The 22,183-nt window shown below is 28.2% G+C and overlaps 3 protein-coding genes across 4 annotated transcripts; all 3 read right to left on the bottom strand.

The window, feature by feature from the left end:
- Positions 1–2,054: 2,054 nt before the first annotated feature.
- LOC101509852 (uncharacterized) lies at positions 2,055–3,807 on the bottom strand. Its single transcript, XM_004503259.4, has 2 exons — positions 3,575–3,807; positions 2,055–2,650 (listed from the first exon to the last, which is right to left on the bottom strand). Exons 1-2 carry the CDS (start codon positions 3,734–3,736, stop codon positions 2,114–2,116), a joined length of 699 nt encoding a protein of 232 aa, XP_004503316.1. The 5' UTR covers positions 3,737–3,807; the 3' UTR covers positions 2,055–2,113.
- A 2,588-nt stretch (positions 3,808–6,395) lies between these two features.
- Positions 6,396–8,752, bottom strand: LOC101509529 (uncharacterized). Its single transcript, XM_004503258.4, has 2 exons — positions 8,441–8,752; positions 6,396–7,233 (listed from the first exon to the last, which is right to left on the bottom strand). The coding sequence occupies exons 1-2, from the start codon at positions 8,606–8,608 to the stop codon at positions 6,643–6,645; spliced, it is 759 nt and encodes a 252-aa protein (XP_004503315.1). The 5' UTR covers positions 8,609–8,752; the 3' UTR covers positions 6,396–6,642.
- Positions 8,753–10,398: 1,646 nt separating this feature from the next.
- On the bottom strand, positions 10,399–16,559 carry LOC101509200 (nuclear poly(A) polymerase 1-like). Of its 2 annotated transcripts, XM_012716592.3 has the most exons (12): positions 16,384–16,559; positions 16,220–16,297; positions 15,992–16,099; positions 13,473–13,535; positions 13,217–13,378; positions 13,025–13,138; positions 12,870–12,932; positions 12,443–12,772; positions 12,196–12,360; positions 11,419–12,114; positions 10,781–10,851; positions 10,399–10,643 (listed from the first exon to the last, which is right to left on the bottom strand). In XM_012716592.3, exons 1-12 carry the CDS (start codon positions 16,504–16,506, stop codon positions 10,598–10,600), a joined length of 2,019 nt encoding a protein of 672 aa, XP_012572046.1. In that variant the 5' UTR covers positions 16,507–16,559; the 3' UTR covers positions 10,399–10,597. The 2 variants fall into 2 exon arrangements, with proteins under 2 accessions (XP_012572046.1, XP_012572047.1); XM_012716593.3 differs by lacking the exons at positions 15,992–16,099; positions 16,220–16,297; positions 16,384–16,559 and adding an exon at positions 13,625–13,896.
- Positions 16,560–22,183: the final 5,624 nt, after the last annotated feature.

Here is a 22,183-nt window from a genome sequence, read left to right as displayed (position 1 = left end):
GTTCATAGTTTTCAAGCGTTGAAAATTTGTACAAAAAGATCAACGTACTATAGTAAGAACAAAACATCTTATGTTCAACATACTATGTAACATAATTATGCACTTTTCGGCTGCTGATTGGCTGGTCGGTTACTACGATAATTTTGTACTTTTCATTCAACTTCAAATTAAAATTCAATCAATTATGGTCAACTTAGTTTATAAGGCAAACAAGGTAAATAAATGTACATGTGCAAAATTCAATAGAGCTCTATGAGCTGTTAGTTCAGAGCTTCAGGTGATTCAGTCGCCATCAAAGTTTTCATTGAATGTCCACATCACAATTATTATGTTCTTTAAATATTGAAGATACAAAACTATTTTTAAATATGTCTTTTAATTAATAATTTTATGAATCAGTTGATAAATAAAAGACAATTACTAAATTAATTATTAATTAAGTCATATTTCAGAATTAAATTTTACAATTATGATGCATAATATATTTTTATAATTTAGATACATTCAAGCATTATTTAATAATGCCTTCTTTTCTCTAGTTTTCTTGTTTTTATCTTAATATCTCATTGTTGTTAAGCAAAAAATTTCACCATCAAAACATCATTTGAACAACTGGTACTACTAGCTTGTCTTAAAACTTGTCTTAAAAGGTCAGAGTTACCAACTATAAATCACAATCATTTATATACGAATTCTAAAACACGCATTTAATCAAAAAAATTAAGAATATAAACAATTATTATTTTATTTATTTTGCAATAAATATCATTTTAATAAAAAAAATTGTTTCAAATTAAACGTCATTTACAATTTTTAATATAATTTTTATTATTATTTTTTAATATTACTTTTTAATTATGACTATATATACAATTTTCAAATTATTAGTATATACTGTGTTGATAATAATGAAAAATTCATTAATAACTAAAATTGATAATTTTGTAAAATATTTTTTTTTAATTATTATATTTTGTAACTGACAATTTTGTAAAATAATTTTTTTTAATTATTATATTTTTTAACATGTGTGTAAAAATTATAAATAACATTTATTAAGAGACGAATTGAGTAGTAAGCTAGGATATAGTTGGCTAAGGAGTTAAACAAAGGAATCTTGAATGGTAAGCATGAAATTCCCACTACCAATATTGATCGATAAAAATTACTTGCCATCATCAATTCATCCTTATTGTCAATTGTCATGGTCAAGGAAATTGTCATTATTACTGTTTGTTTCTGTTATATACCTATATACTATACCCCATCATTCTATTTCTGACAAATTAGCCAGTCAGTCAAACAAAGGTAAATGGTTTTTTATCCCTCTCCAATTATTACCTCCTCCAATCATTTACTTCAAGACTTACTAGTACACTGTAAATTATAATACACCAACTCATGTTTTAATTTTAAGCTCAAGTATCATCATTACTTAGCCAACATGACAAAAACACCTCCAAGATATCAGACATGTTTTCAACTAGTATCATACAATAAATTAGTCACAAAAGAAAAGTTCATGCTAGCAAATGCCATACAGAGTACAGACACTAATTAAGGAATAAAAGAAAATTTGAATGCACAATAAATATTCTAAGAGCATCGGTAATTTTGTTTTAAAAAAAAAATTACATTTAAAAATTTAATGTACAATTTCCAATACACTTTTAATGAATTTTTTTTTATATTTAGATCATTAACAAGTTTTCTAAAGATAATTGTTAGCATTTTAAAAAAAAATAATCATACAATAATATACTAATTTAAGTTAAATGAACTTGAATCTCTCTCATAAATTAACTCAAAGAATAACAGTGCAGAACATAAATGCAACTTCAATTGACTGTACCTTATTCCAATTTAAATGGTGTCTGCAATATCCAACTTTGATACCATCTTAATATTAAATAAGTTTGGATCTCACTCTAAAAATATTATGTTAAATGATGAAGGTGTTCAAACATATTACCTTGCTGAAACAAATGCAACTTCAATAGTGAAAACTATCATTAACGAGATAATAATTATATACAAGTAATCTACAGCTGAACTGATAGAAAAATTACTTTATCATAGTTTATCAAGTTCAATAACAGTTACATATATGAACCTATGATGTTACATCCACATCCTCAATTTCTATCTCCATGAATGACTTAGTGTGAAGTTCCCTTGTGATTTGAGTGGTTGTATCCAAGAAATACAAAAGAAATGATGTGAAACAAGAACAAGCAAACATAGGTATAGGTCCATAAATCCAAAGGACAAGAGGAATTGACAAGTAGAAAGCCCTCAAACCAAGAGACCAAGAATAACTTCCACGGTTCAATGTTTTTGCAACATAATCAATAAAATCTTTTTTGCCTTTGAATGCAGGTGTAGTGATTAAGAAACTCACTTGTGCGTAGTATCTTATAGATTGCATATTACATAGAAATGCAACAAGGAAACATAATGAGATAGAAAGTCTTTTTATTGAATAGTTTAATGAGGTTTTATTGCCAAAAACTAATTTGGTTTCTGCATCATTGCTTGCAAAAACGCCAATAAGTGAACTTAGTGTGATTGCTGTTGTAGCTAGAAGTGTAGATGCCATTATATTGTTGCGGATTGTTTGAACTGCCAATATCCCATGTTTCAAAGGGTCCTGAAAAACATTATATGCAAGACAACACATCTTGTTATCAAAACTGTCACAATAGCAAATGTTGCAAATCCAGTTCTAAAGTAAGAAGATAAATTTACAATAACACAAATTAATCAGAGTTCACAATTATCTCCTGACTCAATCCTTTTACAAAATCGGCTTGTAAAATGAAGACTGCACCTACAGATTTCCCTCACTTATACACCCGTTTATGGACCTTAGCTTATCCAATGTAAGACTCATTTTAACACGCACTCTCACACTTAAGACTGGACATCTAGAGTGTGACTCAAGTGGTTTGATTGACCCAACAGATCTTTGATAGCTCTAATACTCTCTTAGAGTTTGAGTTTGATACTCTCGATTTATAAACACACGCCATATTGCATCAAATGCACGACTCTTAACATGGTTGTTGAACTTTTCTATTATGCAATCATTTAGATTTACAAAATACAAAATTTATTTAAATACTACAGTCACATTTACAAGTTTACTCTTGAATCATTCAACAAGAGCTTCACCCACACCCCCACCCCCACCTCCTAGTTGTAATCCAACAAACAAACAAGTCAAGTCCAAAGGGACTTCATCATGGATATATGATCCATATTCAACAAAAACAATTATATGCAAGCAAGAGAGTTGTTAAGAAAACAACTTAAATACGAGAGGGACTACATTATACAACAATAACAAACAAGTATTAGTACAATATATTTAGATTTGCAGTGAACTTAGTGAAATTACAGTGTAACCGTGATTTTATTGAAATTTTTGTCCAAATCACATTGATTTATCAATACAAACATGCACTAAAATTTTATCACCAAAATACCTAAAGATAAAGACAATGTTATGGATTTGGCAAGTGTGAAATGACAAATACAAGAAAACAGAATGAGTGAGTTAGAGAGTACTGACAGACATCATGAAAAGAATCCATTGGTAACGAGATTGAGCATTCAAACCAATAACAGTGCGAGATGGGTAGCGGATTATAGTGTAAAGAAGCCAAACGTGATATATTAGCAGCACCAGCATTCCAACAGGCACCACCACATAATCCAAATCCTCTACTTCCATCTTCTTCCTCTTTCCTTTTATTTGCTTCTTCAAACAAACCTCAAATCAAACTTTACCTTTCCAATTCAACTATTCACTTACCTCATATTATTATTATTATTACAATTTTGCTACCTATACCCCCACTTTTGCTACTCACACCCCTCAATATTTTTTAACAAAATACTAAAAATATCCTTAGTTATTTATAACATTTGCGTGAACTGAATTCACGTACGTTTAGGTAAACTCAATATATGTTAATTAAGTGAATTCAATTTACGTAAACTCAATTTATATATAATTACGTGAACTCAATTTACGTACGTGCATGGTTTATGTAGTTGAATTCACGTATTCGTGAATTAAGTTTATGTAAGTGTAAGTTCATGTAGGTGAATTGAATTCATTTAGTTTAAGCCTCTCTAAAAAACAAAAAAAAAATTATTTAATAAAAATGTCTCAAAATTTTTTTATTTAATAAAAAAATCTCACATTATAATATTTTTAAAACTAAAACTGATAAAATTTTAAATAAATTTAATATTATATAAACAAATATTAAAATCAATAGACATTATTATCACTTGTAAAATAAATATCATGCGATATTAATTATATTAATTTAATAAATAGTCTAATATATAAATGTAAATTCGAAAATATAAATCATACTATTTAAAATTACAAAAATAAAAAAGAGCTGAAAAATCGCAAAAAAAATATAAATAACTTTATCAAAACAACTAATAATTTCTCTTGGTGATCGCTAGTTGATACAATTTTGAGAGTTTTATTAGTAAAAAAATATGTTTGTGAAACTAAATGATATAAATTTTCTTAAAGATGAATCTTCGAGATACTTGCTGGCTTTAACCTTAGGTTGACTCTGGTATTTCATGAAACTTAAGAATTCAAATGCAATACGTGAATACAGTTTACCTACGTGAATTCAATTTACCTACGTGAATTCAATTCACATACATTTAGGTGAACGCGATTTAGTACGTGAACTCAATTTACGTAGTAAAAAAGGAGTGTTGATATCAATATTGTTATTATTATTACCACTCTAAAGCGTAACGCTACCCCCACATGACAACACACCAAAAATGTGTTGAAATTCAAATTAGTTCCACCTCACTATCACTAACACACACACACCTCACTTTTCCACTAACACAAACTTGTCTTTTTTTTTTTTTTTTTTTTTTTTTTTTTTTTTTTTTTTTTTTTTTTTTTTTTTTTTTCTACAAAACAAGTAAAGTTCCTAATTTTAAACAAAGACTCTTCTCTTATTCTTTAAACTAGTCCCCCCCGACTAAGGGGGGAAACCCCCCCCCCCGCCTCCATTTCATAGCGGGTGTAAAATTTAAGCATCCATCCCCACCCGCAACGGGTCTCGGGTTTCCCCGCCCGCACCCGCACCCACTCAAATATATAAAATTATAAATTTAAAAATCATATTTATTATAATAAAATAATTATTATTAAATAATAATAATAAAATTTAAAATATTTTATATAAAGATAAAATTATAATTTTTAATATTTTAAAAAATATTAAATATATTAAATAAGTATTTGTATATAAAATTAAAAAATTACAATAATAATACTTGCGGGGCGGGTTCGGGTGCGGGAGCGGGGTGGATATCACCACCCCCAAACCCGCCCCCGCCCCCGAATTTTAATGTCGTGGAAAATCCGCACCCGCACCCGCACCCAATTAAAGCGGGTTTTCCCCGCCCAAATCAAACGGGTTTGGATGGGTACCCGCGGGTGCGGATTTTATTGCCATCCCTACTAGTAAAGTTGTCACCAATAGTAACTGATATTTAATCTATCTTATGCCAAAAGGGAACAACAAAAAGTGGGAAAAGAGTGCACCACTTTGTCCAATTGTGTATGAATTTTAGTTATGAAACAAATAAATGAAATTGGATTACAAATAAGAAGATGCAGTGTGTGTCCACAAATTTGATGTCTCACTTATTTAAATAACCTCTCCAATGTGTTGCTTTTGGTATTAGTACATATGGATTGTTGAATGAATGGTTGAAAATGTTTTCTTGCTTTTTTTTAGCAAAGACAATCTTAATATTAGTTCTCAAAACATCACTTTCATATGAAAACTTGTAGTGAAACAATGATGTTTGTAATTGTGTAATCTTCATAATTATTGTGCTGTGCTAAGTGATGTTACTCTTAATCTTCTCCTGAACTATAAGCAATAGTATAATGCATTTGCCTGACTCAAATATAAACAGATGTTGGTCAATCTATCAACATTCGATGTCATTGTTATAAAAATATTCTTACATTATTTTTTTTAATACTGTTAAGAGATGACCATTAAAATAAGGGTTAGATTAACAAATGTTTTTCTTTTTTCACAAGAAATCAAGAAAAAATAATGTACTTAACTAGCATTCTTAATAAATGTGAAAGTAAGTATTTTTTGCTTATATTGAGGCCTTGTACTGCTTTTTAAATTTAAAAATTGGTCTTGATAATTAAAACTTAAAAATAATAACTTCTAATTTTGATGAAATCTCTAAAAAAGTAGCAGTATTAGTTTACACATTCTTAAAATTACTTATATAATAAGAAGCTCAGGTCCAAATTTAGTTTTTATCTTATAAGAGATGTAATATGCAGGTACCAAATCTTTGTCCTCTGTCAAAATGGTTCGTGATTCATTTGAGATATAGTACTACGATCTACACAACCATAGTCTTGTATTATTTATAAAAAGAAAAGCAAATTTTATTTTAGCATGATGAGTTTGTGCTGAAACTAGACAAAATGACAGAATCAACCACTAATGATGTTGTTTATGTAGCTATCCTAGAACTATACTCGTAGCAGAATCACACCAAAAACATTACAAAAATTGCGATTGCTAAGTGAATAAATACATCAAATTACACATTATCAACAGCTGCATTTTGAGCCAGATTGTTATCAGCTAAAGGATAATAACAAGGCTCCACTGCAGATTCTACATCATTATCCTTCTCGAATGAGTTACTGTGAAGATCCATTGTGATTTTTTCTGTTGTATCCAGAAAGTACAAAGTGAATGATGTCAAGCAGCAACAAACAAACATTGGTATAGGACCATAGATCCAAAGGAAGAATGTAAATGACAGGTAAAATGCTCGCAATCCGAGTGACCAAGCGTGACTACCGCGATTCAATGTCTTAGAGATATATTCCGTATACGCCTTTTTATCGCGGATTGTAGGTGCAGTGATTAGAAAACTGACATGACAGTAGCATCTTATGGACTGTACATTGCATAGAAATGCGACAAGGAAGCAGATGGTAATCGAAATGCGTTTGACCGAAGCACTGCTGTGAAATAGGGAAGATGGGTCATCAGAATTCCATGAATTATTAGTGAATATACCTATTAGTGAACTAAGTGTGATTGCTGTTGTAGCAAGAAGAGTAGATCCCATTATATTGTTGCGGATAGTTTGGATAGCCAAAACACCATTCTTGAATGGATCCTGAAAATATAGCAATTGAATTGATCATGTAAATGCTATATGTTCTAAGGAAAACACAATTAACACAACAATGAAGCACTAGTTAACTAAAGTTCAGAATGTGTTACATAGTAAACTATGAGTTTTTTTTCCTGGTGTTGACTTAATCTTTCTACGTAATAAAATGTAAAACAAAACAAGTGCAAACACTAAAACAAGTGTAAATATTTGGAAACATTAACCAAGTGGAGTTCCCCTCTAATAGGCTAATAGTATAAATCTTATGTAAGAGTTTTACACATTTAAGGAAGAGGGATATATTTAAATGTCCTCTTTTAAGATAGACAGCAGAAGAAAGCATCTGAAAAACAAAATATTGAAGACAAAAACTGATCTATCCTCAATCAGTAGTACTGCAGTAAACCACCCAAGTTTTTCCTACACAAGTTCATTTAAAGGGTAAATAGTTAATTTGGTCATGTGAGGTAATAGTCCTTGTATCAAAATTACAAAATATACCTAAATTTGTTTTTTTGTTAGTTATTTTTGTGTGTTTTTAGTTAGTTAATTTAGTCATCTAATATGTTTTTCTTTGGTCAATTTAGTACATAAAATTGCTAGCAAAAGACATATTTAGGGATGTATTTATAATTTTGATAAATTAAGAACTATAATGGTATTATCTCACACATTAATATACCTATTTCAATCACTTTTTTTTCAATACATAGCAGAACATACAACTCAATAGGCTGACAATGACATTAATTAACATTCAAAAGGCACATGTACTTTCTTTATTAAGAAAATGAGAAAATGGGAACATGCTTATTGCAGTTGCTTAAATGAATAGTCATAAACTACCTACCTAGGGTATTATTAGATTCCCCAGTGACACCAATGAAACACAAAAATTTCAAGCAGGATTACCAAACATAACTAAACACCAATTTCATATCAAAAAACAAAAAGCAACAAAATTATTCAGAAATGAGATAATCAAACAGCACGTGTGCATGATCAAAAGTACTAACTGAAGTTGGTAAATAGGAGTAATTTCTAAAAAAATTGATTGGGATAATGATAACATTTAGAAAGAATAATACTAATTTTATCCAAAAGAATCACCTTTATTGAAAACCATCAATGACCCAACTAATAAACAATAAAAAATGTAATCTTTTTTGTTTGCATCAAAAGAAAAAGTGAGAATAAAGCAAGAACTCACACTCATCATGGCAAGAACCCATTGGTGACGAGATTCAGCGTTTAGACCAATGACAGTTCCAAAAGGCTTATACAGAATATTGAAGAGAAGCCACATATGGTACATGAAGAACACCAATAGACCCAATGGCACCAAAACATGCTCCAAGTATTCCATACCCACCACCATATTCACTAATTGAAGAATTAACTTGTTGGAAATATTGGATATGTGTTGTTTATTACTTTGGTTGATACAAGATTGATTTTATGATAAGTGAAAATTAAGGATATATTTCATAAGTATATATAAGCACCTAGTGAGGAGACCAATCCAAAGACATCAACCTCATTATCACCAAACATGAGAATGACAGAAACCAGTTGAAATAGTCACAAGTTGTTGTTTTCTTTTTGGGGATCAAATACACTTGCTATAAAAATGTTGTTGCAACTTGATACTTGGTAGTGGCATTAAAAAACACTTTTTTAAAAATTCTAGTCTCTTGCAAATGCAATGTAACAGGGGAGACATTTATTAATTTATTTATTTATTAATGTCCATTACTAATATATATTTATTAAAGTAGTTAAGACTGAGAGAGGATGATATAATAATCTATCATAGTATTTTTTTATAAGTAAGTGGATAATAATTAATATGATTTTAAGTCTACTATTAATTTTGTAATGATTATTATATTAAAAAGTGAGTTTCATGTGTTAAAAAAGTATTAGTTAATTGTTGTGGGACTCAAATATTATCTCCAAACAGCAACATGTTGTCCAGTTGGTATCCTTTCCGATGCTTGGATGGATGTATGACCAAACGTCGCACTCTCTGTCTCTATGATACTATTGTTTCGGTTAAACAAATATTCAAAGTGATTGTATAATAATATAAAAACTATGATCTATATTAAATAAAATTTATATCAAATATCTGTCCCTCTCCGATTTCTAGTCTTCTTCGTCGTGTCATTCCCAAACTATATGACTTTAATGATTTCTTACACCCTTTGTTGCCACCATTGCTAAGAAACTTGAACAGCGACTAATATTATTTTTTTGGGTACATAAACAAGCGACTAATATTCTATTATCCATGTTGGTGGTTTTGTATTGGTTAATGCAAAGTATACATCAATTCATAATCAAAAATTGGTTCTTTCATTATACCCAAACTTTTGTGTTGTCTACCTAACTACCACATCATAAACATGGATTTGGATTGTTTAATCACTTGTGGACAATCACACTATTTCCGCAATTAAGATGAAATAATTCAGATTTTAAGATCGAAATTTTTATTTAAAAAAATTTAAAATTTATTTTTAATCGGACGATTTGAATGTATGTTATTGTATACATGTAATCTAAATTCCTTAAATAGTCTCTAAAACATACCTATCTTTCAAATTTGGCCTATAAAGTATATAAAAATAATATATACAACTTAAATATATGAATTTATCGCTTTTTATCTCATGCTGTTAAAATGGTAGAGATAAGTGAAGGAATTTTCATATATTTTAAGAAACTAAATTTGACAATTATGTATTTTCAAAACTATTATTATTTTTAGGATAATACCCTAGAGATTAAATTAAAGATTTATTCGAGACAAATCATAACATGGAGATCCCTCAAGTTTTTTGGTGACTTCTTCGTTAAGCCTCTAATTAAATTTCCTATATTTCGCAAGTAGTATCATCCTCCATCACCCATAGCAATTCAACTTTTGAGTTCCTAAATTTTAGATTCAGATTTTGCACCACATACAAATTATTATATCAAACGGTATATGGAAAATAAATTATGCCGTTTATACGTGGTTCATAATAGACTATATGCATATTTGATTTTGCGATGAGATTAACAAAATCACAGTGAACCACCATGATATGCAGAAGCTATAAAATGTCTAAGAACATCATTTTTTCTAGTTCCTTAAATTATCAAAATATTGTCGAGGATAAATGTTAAACATCAACAGTTTATTTGCATGACGCTTATTAAATTATCATCAGTTTTTCATGCTGCAAAAAAGTGAAAATGGATGGCGCTAGGTTCTTCTAACTGTTTATTTGCAATATCAACATTATTGCACATAGGAAAAAGAGGACCTATAAAAAGCATTTACATCCCAGCTTTTAAGCAGCTAAAGTTTTCATGGGTCTTAAGAACTTTTGTCAGCAGCTTTCCCCAGGGATGTGAAATTCAACCTGAAAATAAGAAGAATGATGAATGATAACCAACTAAAACCATGACATTAACTCCAAAAAACCAATTACAAGAGTATGGAAATCAAACAAATTATGACAAGTAGACATTACTCAACAATTTGCTACGGTTTAATTACCTAATAAGGGGCTTCCGCTGTGGCACTGGTGCAGGATTCACACTTAACAATGGCGCTGTCAGCTCAGCGGGCTTTACAACATGTGTAAACAAAAAAGAGAAAGAGAGATAGGAAAAAAAGTTAGAAACACTTCATTCTTAATGCTATTCCATGGTTGAAATAAATATAAATATATAAATGAAAAATTTATTTTCCCCCAAGGCCATGTGTGACAGAAAATACAAATTAGGGATAGATGGATTCTACATAAAACAAAAGCAGAGAAACTTATTCCAAGTTATTGTGTCAGCTCATATTATGATGAAATGCAGATTCCAACTTTATATGAAAGCCTGCCAACTTCATGTGATAAATGATACATTCTATATACAATATTGACATCAGATAATCTCACCGTGTACTTTAAAATGGAATTTCTCAAAACTTCTATCTAAAATATATTCAAAGTTCTATCTAGAATATAACTTAAAGAAAAGGTAGGAACGACCATACTCAAATTTCAGAGTTGTGAGCAACTTTAGCAGACAGTTCAGACTTCAGATAATCACAATCAATTAGAAAAGGCTGTTAGTATGATCTAATTATTGTTGCAGAATGATTGAAAACATTCCAAATGTAAGATATATTAAGATGTTAACCTCAAGCTCCTCCAAGCCCTCATTAGAGTATATAAGAGTTGAACTACTATTTTCCTTTTGAGAAAACACTGGTTCTGCTGCTACTACAGTCTCAGGGTTTGATTGTGAGTTGCATTTCTCTGATCCATTGGTCTCTCTATCCCCAGAAGGATTCTCCCCTGATGAATTAAAATCAGGTTTCTCACTCTTTTGTTCACTCATGCTGTTGACTTCTTTGTCATCACATTTCACAGAGCAAGAACTAGCAATGCTGACCGGATTTCCATCTTCATGAACTGCCCTGCTGGAGGGAGGCAAAGATGAAAAGGGCTTGGAATTGGTAAAGTCATCCACACTATCCTCTGCTTGCTTTCTCTTCCTATCATCATGGCCGGAAGTCCTAAGCTTACTCTTCCAGGTTACTTTGGATGGGCGGTTAGGCCGAACGCCACCAGGAAATACAAAGGCAGGTATATTATGGCGTTTCACATGGGAGACGGAGATATCCATTCTAGGTTTCCACAGAGTGTACAGATTGACAGAATGCTTAAATTCTTCAACAGTTAGTCTTATGTCAAATTGTTCGCCTTCGCTGACAGGAACTCCTTGCTTACGGTGCAAACCCATGAAGTAAGAGCAGTGTAGAGGTCTAGATTTGTCTGAAAACTCATCAGGATTTGGATGACACTGAAGCATCCCGTAAGTGTGCCTCTCAATCTAGATGTTCAAAGGACAACCAAATAGGGTTTATATATAAATAAAGAAGAGGTGAGAAAGAATAAAACTTAAGGTACATACCTTCAATGTCAACTGACGCAAGCGAGACTTAACCCATCCTTTCCAATTTCTAAGATCATCAGCATTGTCAGCTGAAATGTCTATCTGCAAATAATTCTTATAAGCTTCAAAAAAGGGATAGAACTCAAAAAGAGTGTCCCAATCAGCCTTGTTAGCCTCCATAGCCTACAATTAAACAACTCATTGAATGCTGCTGTTTATCTTCAAACAAAGTATCAAAAGCCATTTGATGAATAAAGAATGTTACCTCACATATTTGATCTCCTCTTTGAAACTCCTCGGTCATAACACACAAGGTGCTTGAGGACACATTGTAGCTAGAATTCATGCAAGGATAGGCAGGAGTAATAATGGGCATGAGATGCAATTTATCCTTGGGATTCCATCTAGGATCCCAAACTTGATATCCAAGAGATCCTTTTTCAATAACACATAGCATAACTGGGTTTGGCCAACGCCACTGAGTATATACCCTAAAGAATCGAGACACCAACATATTAGGCAGTGCATTTGGAAATAGCTGGCAGATTCGAGCAACAAGCAATGCCCAGTTTACACCACCGAGAAAACCTGCAACCTGCCCATCACATATATATTTTGAAGAAAAGTTATCATTGAAGAAGTTCAGCTCAAAGCACAAAATGAACAACACCACACAACTCATCTTCCCGTACATTTGAATAAATGCCACGACGCTTAGCCCATAACTTCATGCATCTCAGTGTGGTACGAAAATTCTGTACTGATGGCAAAGCCAGTAAGTCAAATCAAAGCTGAACATAAATTCTATCCTTAATTGTCTATGAAATTTATATCTAAATTCTAATACCTGAATATTTGGAACCAAACGCAAGATTTGATCAGTCACTCTACAACCATTAAGACTGCGAACACTTTGTTCGTCTACATTTTGTAATATTGCTTCCTGTGATATATCCAAGTCCTGTCCAACAACAAAAATTATACTTTAGAGTAAATTCAAGCCAAATGCAGAGAAAACAGATGAGATGAAATCACTTACTTCAGGAATAACCCACAGAGATAAATTTGCATAAAGGAGATCTATAGAGATGCCATTGAACTTGAAATTCATCACTGGAACGTGAGCATCAGGCACAGGGTGCATCTCACTCACTTCTGGCATCTCAAATAGCATTTTATGTAGCTCACCAAAGAAATCTTCCTAAAGTCAATTCAAATAAAAAGATTAATTAGTTGGTGGAAGATATGACCTGAAAAACCTATATCTGCGTTCAAAATGGCAACAATTGTCATACATCTCTGGTTGCATGTCTAGGTCCCACACAAAGAGTGTCTATATCTGCTCCAGGGCCATGCACCTACAAAATTTGAATTCAAATGCTTATATAACTAATAAAAAACATTCACCTATGAAGTATTGGTCCAAAATGAACCATGAGTTTTTAACCTTTAGATTCATCACATCCTCACTGTATGTAATATCATATATTCTCCACATCATATATGACCTTTCTCAACAACCATGACCATCAAAGCTCCACCCAAATCTATCTCTCCCAATCTCACTTTCATCACCATTAAGTTTTTTCTCGCAGTCATTTCAAATAAAAATTTAATTTATTCTGTTATTTTTTTTAGATGGATAGCTCTAAATTTAAGAGCTTTAATGTCTGATTCAGTTTTTTGATTTTTTGGATAGATAAATTTTATACAAACAACTCCAAAATAAAAAATTTAGTCTTTCTTTTTACATCTACACTGAGCCAAATATGGGTTATGAATTTAATTTACTTAGATTCCAATAGTTGAATCTCTCTAATTTAACACATATATCCATCTCAAAAAGCTCTTTTGTTTTTGTTCTGAGGGAGCAAAAAAATTTCCGATGGTTGTAGCTAAGAACAATGGAAAATTCATAACTCTCACACACGTTTATCATTTTTCTTTTTCAGCAAACCTTAAACCAATCTATCCCAGCCATTTGCCACACGGCCACCTTCTTATGATTTTTGGTTGAAAATTTGTTAAAAGTTAAAACCGGAGGTAGATGCATATGCCTTCAAATTTTTACATATGGATGAAACTTGAGAATTTATTGAGTAGAGATGATGGCGGTACTTAATTAATTAAGTTGGTAGATTTAATTTAAAAAAACTATTATTATCTCGTAGTGGCCGAAGATTGAAAGAATTAAGAGAGATAATATATATAAAAAGAGTTTTTCTACAAGATGATTTGGTGGACAATTCTACTCATCATTTTAGTATGGACCATGATAATATTCAGTGGAATATTGCATTTGATACGAAAGATATAAATAGAAAATAGTAATCAAAGGGAGCTGCAAGCCATAAATTAATATTTTAATCATATAATATATAAGCTCCCACAATTTTAATTCATACATTAGTATTTTATTTATATTTAATTTTATTATAACTTAAAATATTTAATTTAAGTATTTAAATTTAAACTTTTATAAATTAAATGTTAAATACATGACATAAATAATTAAAAATAAATAATATTGGGATTGGTGGGTGGCAATGGTAATTGAGAATTTTGAATATTAGGATGATGATAATTTTGCGCAACCAAATAATTTATGGATCTTGAACAGAAACATTAGGTGACCGAAATTTTAAAATTTTAATGAATAAATAAAAAATATAATATCATATTGCATCTAAGAATTTTAAGTCATACATTTACAAAAATATATTGAACTAGATCAAATTTTAGTTTACATTTTTAATAATTAAAACTTAGTTGGAATTTAGGTTCAAAAATTTATTTTGTTTTATAATTACAGTAGTTTTTTTATAAATTGTTCCTCGACTTCTTTGTAACAGACATTTGAATTATAATTTGGTCTACAAAAAAAATTATGTATTTGGTCGTTCGTTGGGTTGTCTTAAAGATTTTGGAGGCCTATTCTCATCTTAACAATATAGCCTAATAAAAAAATACAATTTTAATCATTAATTTACATGTTACCTTCACATATTAGATTCAACACATACATCGATAGTCCAATAACCACAGTTCAATTCATAAAAATAATTATACTCATAAAATATATATATCGAGTATAGATTCCAAAATTACAACAAAATACACAATAATATCTATATTTAGTAGCATATTTGTTAACATATGTTATGTCTAATAAAAATTTATCACCGATTAATATATATTAAACCACAATTATTCTATAGACTGATGTAATTTGTTTTCACAATTTTGTCACAATTAATAACTATTAATTTTTTAATTTTTGTAACATAAATATTTTATTTTTCAAAATTTAACTACTTCTGTATATTCAATCAAATTCATATATAAAAGTTTTATCCCCATATATATAAAAGATAATAAAAAATGTCTAATAGAGTAATTTTAGAATTTGAGTACATAAATTATAAATATAAATTTTTAGATAATTTGATTTGCACAAAATTAAAGACCGACACTGATCTGATCTATACAATATACGAATTTGATAAATTTTTGTTGATAAAATTATAATTCAAATGTCTACATTAAAGTAGCAGTATTTTTTAAAGAATTATTGAGATTTGAAACTAAAAAAAAAAGTAATATTTAAAAAAAAAGTCAATTATAAATTAATAGTAATAAATTTATTAGTATTAAAGTGTCGTAAATTTATTATTATTATTATTATTAAAGTGGGAAAAGTATTACGCGTGCAACAGTCAAACACAAAAAGTGAATTTTACTTGGTGGACAAAGAGTTGCTCTTAACGAAGTTGCAAACAAGAGAAATTTGGAAGAAAAAGAGTGTCATACATACCCCTAACCGATATGACCCAAAAGTAAATATTTTGGCATTTGCTTCTTGCACCATTTGTTCGTTAAATCCCTTCGCACGGCTAATGGTTTTGACCCAAATCTTCACAATCTAATTCATTTCACAACACCACATCCAAAATAAATGAATTCATAAAAACCTCTACATCATTAATTTTCCTATCAACAGTTTATATATCTTAATTCAATCAATCAACAATATAAATCCAACCTGATCTAGTCTGCCTAGCACTTCCTCCATATTAATTGCTTCCTCTTGATTCTCATAGAAACCGGCTTCTTGCAAGTACTGTACCATACAAATTCCAATTTCATCACAAACAAATAATAATTAAAATTCACACTTAAAATTCACTATAACGGCATAAACAGAACCTTCTCGAGTTCTCGAGTCTTGGCGACATCATATTGACTTGGTCCACTCAATGAGATGGGTTCCGATATCCCTAACCATGGCGGCTTCTCTTTTGTTTGGTTGCTTACACCACTGCTCCCCATCAATATCAGTAAATTGATATCATTTTTTTTCTTTATTGTTTGTCAAATATAATTATTACATAAACTATTATATATTTTTCTTTAGATAGTATAAGAGAGTTATTTATGATGTATTATTACTATTTTTTTTCCAATAAAGAATAGCGTATCAAACAAGATAAATCGCAAATGTGACGATATATTTGTACCTCCTTTTAACTCTATAACACTCATTCGATATTTTATTTTCTCTTTATTTATCTTTCTATCACATTATCGACTTATAATTATCACCGATATAACAAATTGATGATTATACGGTATAAACTTTGACTATAGAGTATCAAGGAATAATTACAATTACACATAATAAGTTTGTTTAGGAAAAGAAAAACATAAAAACATAATATAAATGAAGTTGGGGACTCTGAAATAGAAATAAGAACCGAAACCAATGAATGTAATGGGGCACGGTTGTAGATGTTGAGGCGTGGTTGAAGCTGAAATCATGAAATCGAAGAAAAGCAATCTGTGGAAATCAAAGGCAGAAAAAGTAATTAGAAGTAGAAGAGTGAAATAGAAACAAAGAATATATAATAGAAAGAGGAATGAGAGTGGGAAACTGAAAACAATGTCTACACTACAATTACACTATTTTTTCCCCGACATATGTATACTAAAAACATGATCATGGATATCCACAATTAAAAGGTAAATTAGTTTAAACAGTGATATCTAATAAGATTTAGTACCTATTTCCATATCATCCTAGCAAGTAACTCGTGCCACATTTTCCATATGTTTGCTTCAGGTTTTAAATAAAAAAAAGTTTAATTGTAATTTTGATATTTTATTAGTGCCGATTTAAGAAATTGATTCCTTATTTTTAAAATCGATACTTTGGTCTATTTATTATATTTTTGAATAAAAAAATAATAATTTGACATATTTTAAATGATGTGTCATATAATTTATTATATATAAACATTTAAATACATTAATCATTCATATGTTATTAATTAAATTAAAAATATGAAAAACAAATTGAAGTTGAAAGTTAAATTTTTACAATTTTTTATTTTAATTTTATGGGTGTTAATAATTTTATATCATCATATCAAATATTACGCTATTTAAAGCATCTCACGTCATCAAATTTTAGTTAAAACATCATATGAAAGAACCAAAATAGTTGATTTTAAAAATAGAGAAATCAATTTCATGAATAAATAAAAATAATAAAATTGCAATTAAGATGATAAAATATATTTTATTTATTAATGATAAATATTTATTCAATATTTTTTATATTTGTTAATAGTAAATAATTATCTCGTATTTTTTTTAATATCTATCAACGATAAATATTTGTTATGTGTTTTTTTATGTAATAGTGACAAATATTTATTGTGATTTTTATATTAATTACTTGAAAAATATTTGTCTCGTTTTTTTTTGGTGTGCTAGTGAAAAATATTTATTCAATATTTTGTTTATAATTATCAATAACAAAGATGTGTTCCGTATTTTTTTTTTAATATTTATGATAAATATTTGTCTCATAATTTTTATATTTATCACTAACAATTTGTCCTGATTTTTTTTTTTTTTATGTATGAGTGGCAATATATTTGTCACACAATTTTTTATAGAGTAAAGATCCATTTTTGTCATTGAGAAAAGTAATGAAATTCAATTTAATTCCTAAAAAAAATAAATGTAACTTTTATTCTATGAGAAAATCAACAGAGACAATTTAATCGTTATCTATTTTACATTTTGTTTGGTTAATAAAGAAAAGATGAAAAAAAAAAGAAAAGCAGTGAAAAGTAGAGAGAAAAAATAGAAAATAATGGAGTATATAGTAGTTTGGTTTAAAAGAAAATAACAAGAAATGATGATATAAAAGAGATATGTGTATTTATCATTTCTTTTCAAATAAACTTATATTTTCATCTCTAACAACATCAAATTCATCAAATAAAAATAAGAGTTTATTTAAAAATTTAAGTCATGAATTTGATGAAATTTAAATTATATTGAAGATGATAATTAATTTTATGAGTTTTGTTTAAAAATTTTAATTAATTTTTGTTAAAAAAAATGATAACGTTGTTGATATTTTAAAATATGAAAGATTAAATTGTCACTTAAAATTAAAATAAAAAATCAAATCAGAAAGGAAAAAAAAGATAAATAACTAAAACGTTAAATAATAGTTAAATAAAAAATAGTAAAATTGCTAAAAATAGAGAATGACATTTATAAAATAACTAAAAGTTATAATAAAATATATTATATAATAGAACTTTACAAAGTTGTCTCCTTCGTAACGCTTTTCGGAAGAAAAATATTTGTTTGTTGATGTTAATATTAAAATACTATAATGTCATTGAAATCTTTAATCAGTTATTTACATTTCTTTTGCTAATGTGATACTACTGAATATAATACGGGTATATATATATATATGGATAGTTTTTTTATAATCAAAATTTTGAGATTTTATATGTATTAATCATCTATGTTCTCACAATTTGCGACTTAAGTTTGCCTTTTTTTTCTTTCTTCTAACTCATTGCCCATAAAAATTAATTAAAATTACATATTTAGGCTATAAGATCTGGGCTATATTTTCAAATAAACAAGCACGGTCATTATTTAAATTAATTATTTATCTATTTTGTTTGGAATAAATAATAAACAAAAATATATTAAATTTAATATATTAGAAAAGTTAAATCTTCACATTTAATAAATACAAACCCAATAAAAGATATTAAATTAATTTGTCTAAATGATATTTTTTTATTAATAATCCGAGTTATTAAAAATACAAAAAGTAAATAAAATTAAATGAAAGATACAAGTAATAATTAAGATATATTATTATTAAATAAAAGATAAATTAGTAAATTTTACTTATATTTTATTTTAAAAATTATGAATTAATTTAGCTTATGTCTCATAAAATTTAAAAGGAGAGAGGAAGTGTGGTATATTATATTTTTTTAATCTTAAAAAGGATGATAAATTTTACCACAATTCCAACATAACAATGAAATATTTTAACAATAAAAATGTGATAAATTATATTATAATTAAGTCAAACAACCAAAAATCAAATTTAATATCATCTGATTTAAATCAAACATATTAGTATTTTATTTTTTTTAATAAAATTTATCCTCCTTACTCTTATCGATATTTTCGATATTTAAGTGAGTGGTGATTCGTTTGAAAGGTGACCTCCAAACTCCAATCAATATTTGAAGACTATATATTTTGGTGTTTGTTTGGCAAGGTAAATAAGGTAGTTCTACAGTTTTTTTAAGTATTAACTATTTATTATAAGATCTGATTAATAACACTTGTTTTTTTATAAGGTACTTCAAATAGCTTTTGAATTTATAATTTATCATTTTATCTACCAAAATTGCTCTTATATTCAAGATCATTTTTTCTTTATCTATTATAATTTGATTATTATAATTTAAAATAGGCTTAATTGCACTTTTGGTCCCCCCTATTATAGGTGAAAATTGAAAGTAGTCCCCCCATTTTGTTTCTCCCCAGTTTTAGTCCCCCAAACAGAATTTGAGTCTAAATCATGATGAATTGTCATTTTTTAATGACGTGTCAATAAAAAAGCTGACGTGGCAGACGCTTACGTGGAATAAACTTATTATTATATTATTTCTAATTAAAAAATATAATTTATATTTTAAAAACCATTATTATAATTGTTAAAAATCATTATTACAAATAAAATTTAATTGTTAAAATTAAATTAAAAAAAATGAACCCTAATCTTGAACCAGAAGCATATCATTCAACAAAAGCTTGAACCCTAAATTAAAAATCAGCCCCAATTCATGGGGATTTAAAAAACGAGGAAAAAAAACTTGTTCAAGAGTGAAATGGCGCTTTCTCTTCTTCTTTCTAGCTTCTGCCAATTCCTGAAAAAATAAAATCATAAATTCATAATCCGAGTTAATTAATATATCGAAACAATAAATTGTAATTGCAAAATTGTGAAAATCAGAAAGACGAGTAACAACCTTTGCATTGAGTCGACGTTCTCGGCCGGTAAGGGGGACATTCTTCTTCTCTTTATTGTCGAAGTGTGGCTTAGGTTTCTTAGAGGCAACGAACTTGGAAGCCTTTGGTTTGGAAGGAGATTGGTGAGATTCAGTGTTAATTCGCTTTCTCTTTTTAGTGTCTTCAACTTGCTGCTTCTTCGCCGCCATTGATGAGCTCTGAGGTTACGTTTTTTGGTTCAAACGAGAAAGAGCTTTTGTTGAATTGGGGCTGTTTTTTAATTTAGGGTTCAAGCTTTTGTTGAATGATATGCTTCTGGTTCAAGCTTAGGGTTCATTTTTTTTTAATTTAATTTTAACAATTAAATTTAATTTGTAATAATGATTTTTAACAATTATAATAATGATTTTTAAAATATAAATTATATTTTTTAATTAGAAATAATATAATAACAAGTTTATTCCACGTAAGCGTCTGCCACATCAGCTTTTTATTGACACATCATTAGAAAAATGACAACTCATCATGATTTGGACTCAAATTCTGTTTGGGGACTAAAACTGGGGAGAAACAAAATGGGGGGACTACTTTCAATTTTCACCTATAATAGGGGACCAAAAGTGCAATTAAGCCTTTAAAATAAAAAAGTAGTTATATCAATATAAGTGTAGTTATCAGTGTTTATGGTTTAAATACTTAATTGAATTGCACTACATTAGTGGTTTAGTTCAGTTTTTGAAAATCACTTTTATAAAAATTGATTAACTTTTGAACTAGTTTTAGTCCCGTTTTGAATCGATTTAAAATTGATTTATAAATATAAATCAGTTTAATATTTTGAACAAATTTTTAATTAAAATCGGTTTTAGATTAATTTTTCAGTGGATTTTTAGGGGGGAAATGATTTAAAAATTTTGAGAAAAAAATTGAATTGAGGTTAAAAAAGTTTTAAAATTGTTAAACTAAATTTTGAATTAAGTTTGGTTAATTGATTTGATTTTTTTCAAGACAATGCAGTCCAATTTATCAATATTGACATATATGTTGAATAAAATTTGAAATAAAATTTTAGCAAATAAAAATTAGTTTTATAATAAAAAACATATATTAAATTAATAAGTTTCAAATTAATAAAAAATAATAATTTTACATTTAAAATATTTTAAATATTAATTAATTTAAATTTATCATTAATTAAGAATGTCGTTTTAGATGATTTTATATTTTTAAATTAATTGAATAATTGACTTTACCAAATACTTTAATTAGTATAAAGTATCTCGGATCAATTAATATATAATATATTTCATTTTAGTCTCTTAAAATAAAAACTAAAATTAAGTTGCAAGACCAATTTTAATATATATTTTTTTTTATAAAAACTAAAATAAAACTTTATACAAAAAGGAAAAAAGTAATATATATATATATATATAGTTTTACATGAACTTAAAGTAAAAAAAATAGTATATTTACAAAAATTAAAACCATATTTAAACATTAGTAACTTTTATTCGCCCCATTAGTTATAGTCTATTGTTATTAGCAATTATTATTAAAAAAGAAAAAATAGCTATTAGCAATTAAAGAGGTAAGGTAACATGCATTGACTTGATTAATTATTAAAATACAATATTTTTTTTTGTCTATGTATGAA

Source organism: Cicer arietinum, chromosome 6 (assembly GCF_000331145.2).
Source record: "Cicer arietinum cultivar CDC Frontier isolate Library 1 chromosome 6, Cicar.CDCFrontier_v2.0, whole genome shotgun sequence".
Classification (NCBI taxonomy): domain Eukaryota; kingdom Viridiplantae; phylum Streptophyta; class Magnoliopsida; order Fabales; family Fabaceae; genus Cicer; species Cicer arietinum.
The sequence above is the reverse complement of the archived record's forward strand: the minus strand, read 5'-3'. Positions and strand labels throughout refer to the sequence as shown.

Bases quoted from the DNA above. Each gene is read 5' to 3' on its own strand.
- LOC101509852 (XM_004503259.4), bottom strand. From the start codon at position 3,736: ATGGAAGTAGAGGATTTGGATTATGTGGTGGTGCCTGTTGGAATGCTG. The intron at 2,651-3,574 runs GTCAGTACTCTC...AATGTTTTTCAG, and splicing joins GGATTCTTTTCATGATGTCT to GACCCTTTGAAACATGGGAT.
- LOC101509529 (XM_004503258.4), bottom strand. From the start codon at position 8,608: ATGGTGGTGGGTATGGAATACTTGGAGCATGTTTTGGTGCCATTGGGT. The intron at 7,234-8,440 runs GTGAGTTCTTGC...CTATATTTTCAG, and splicing joins GGGTTCTTGCCATGATGAGT to GATCCATTCAAGAATGGTGT.
- LOC101509200 (XM_012716592.3), bottom strand. From the start codon at position 16,506: ATGGGGAGCAGTGGTGTAAGCAACCAAACAAAAGAGAAGCCGCCATGG. The intron at 16,100-16,219 runs GTTGGATTTATA...GAAATGAATTAG, and splicing joins TGCTAGGCAGACTAGATCAG to ATTGTGAAGATTTGGGTCAA. The intron at 10,644-10,780 runs GTAATTAAACCG...TCTTATTTTCAG, and splicing joins CAGCGGAAGCCCCTTATTAG to GTTGAATTTCACATCCCTGG.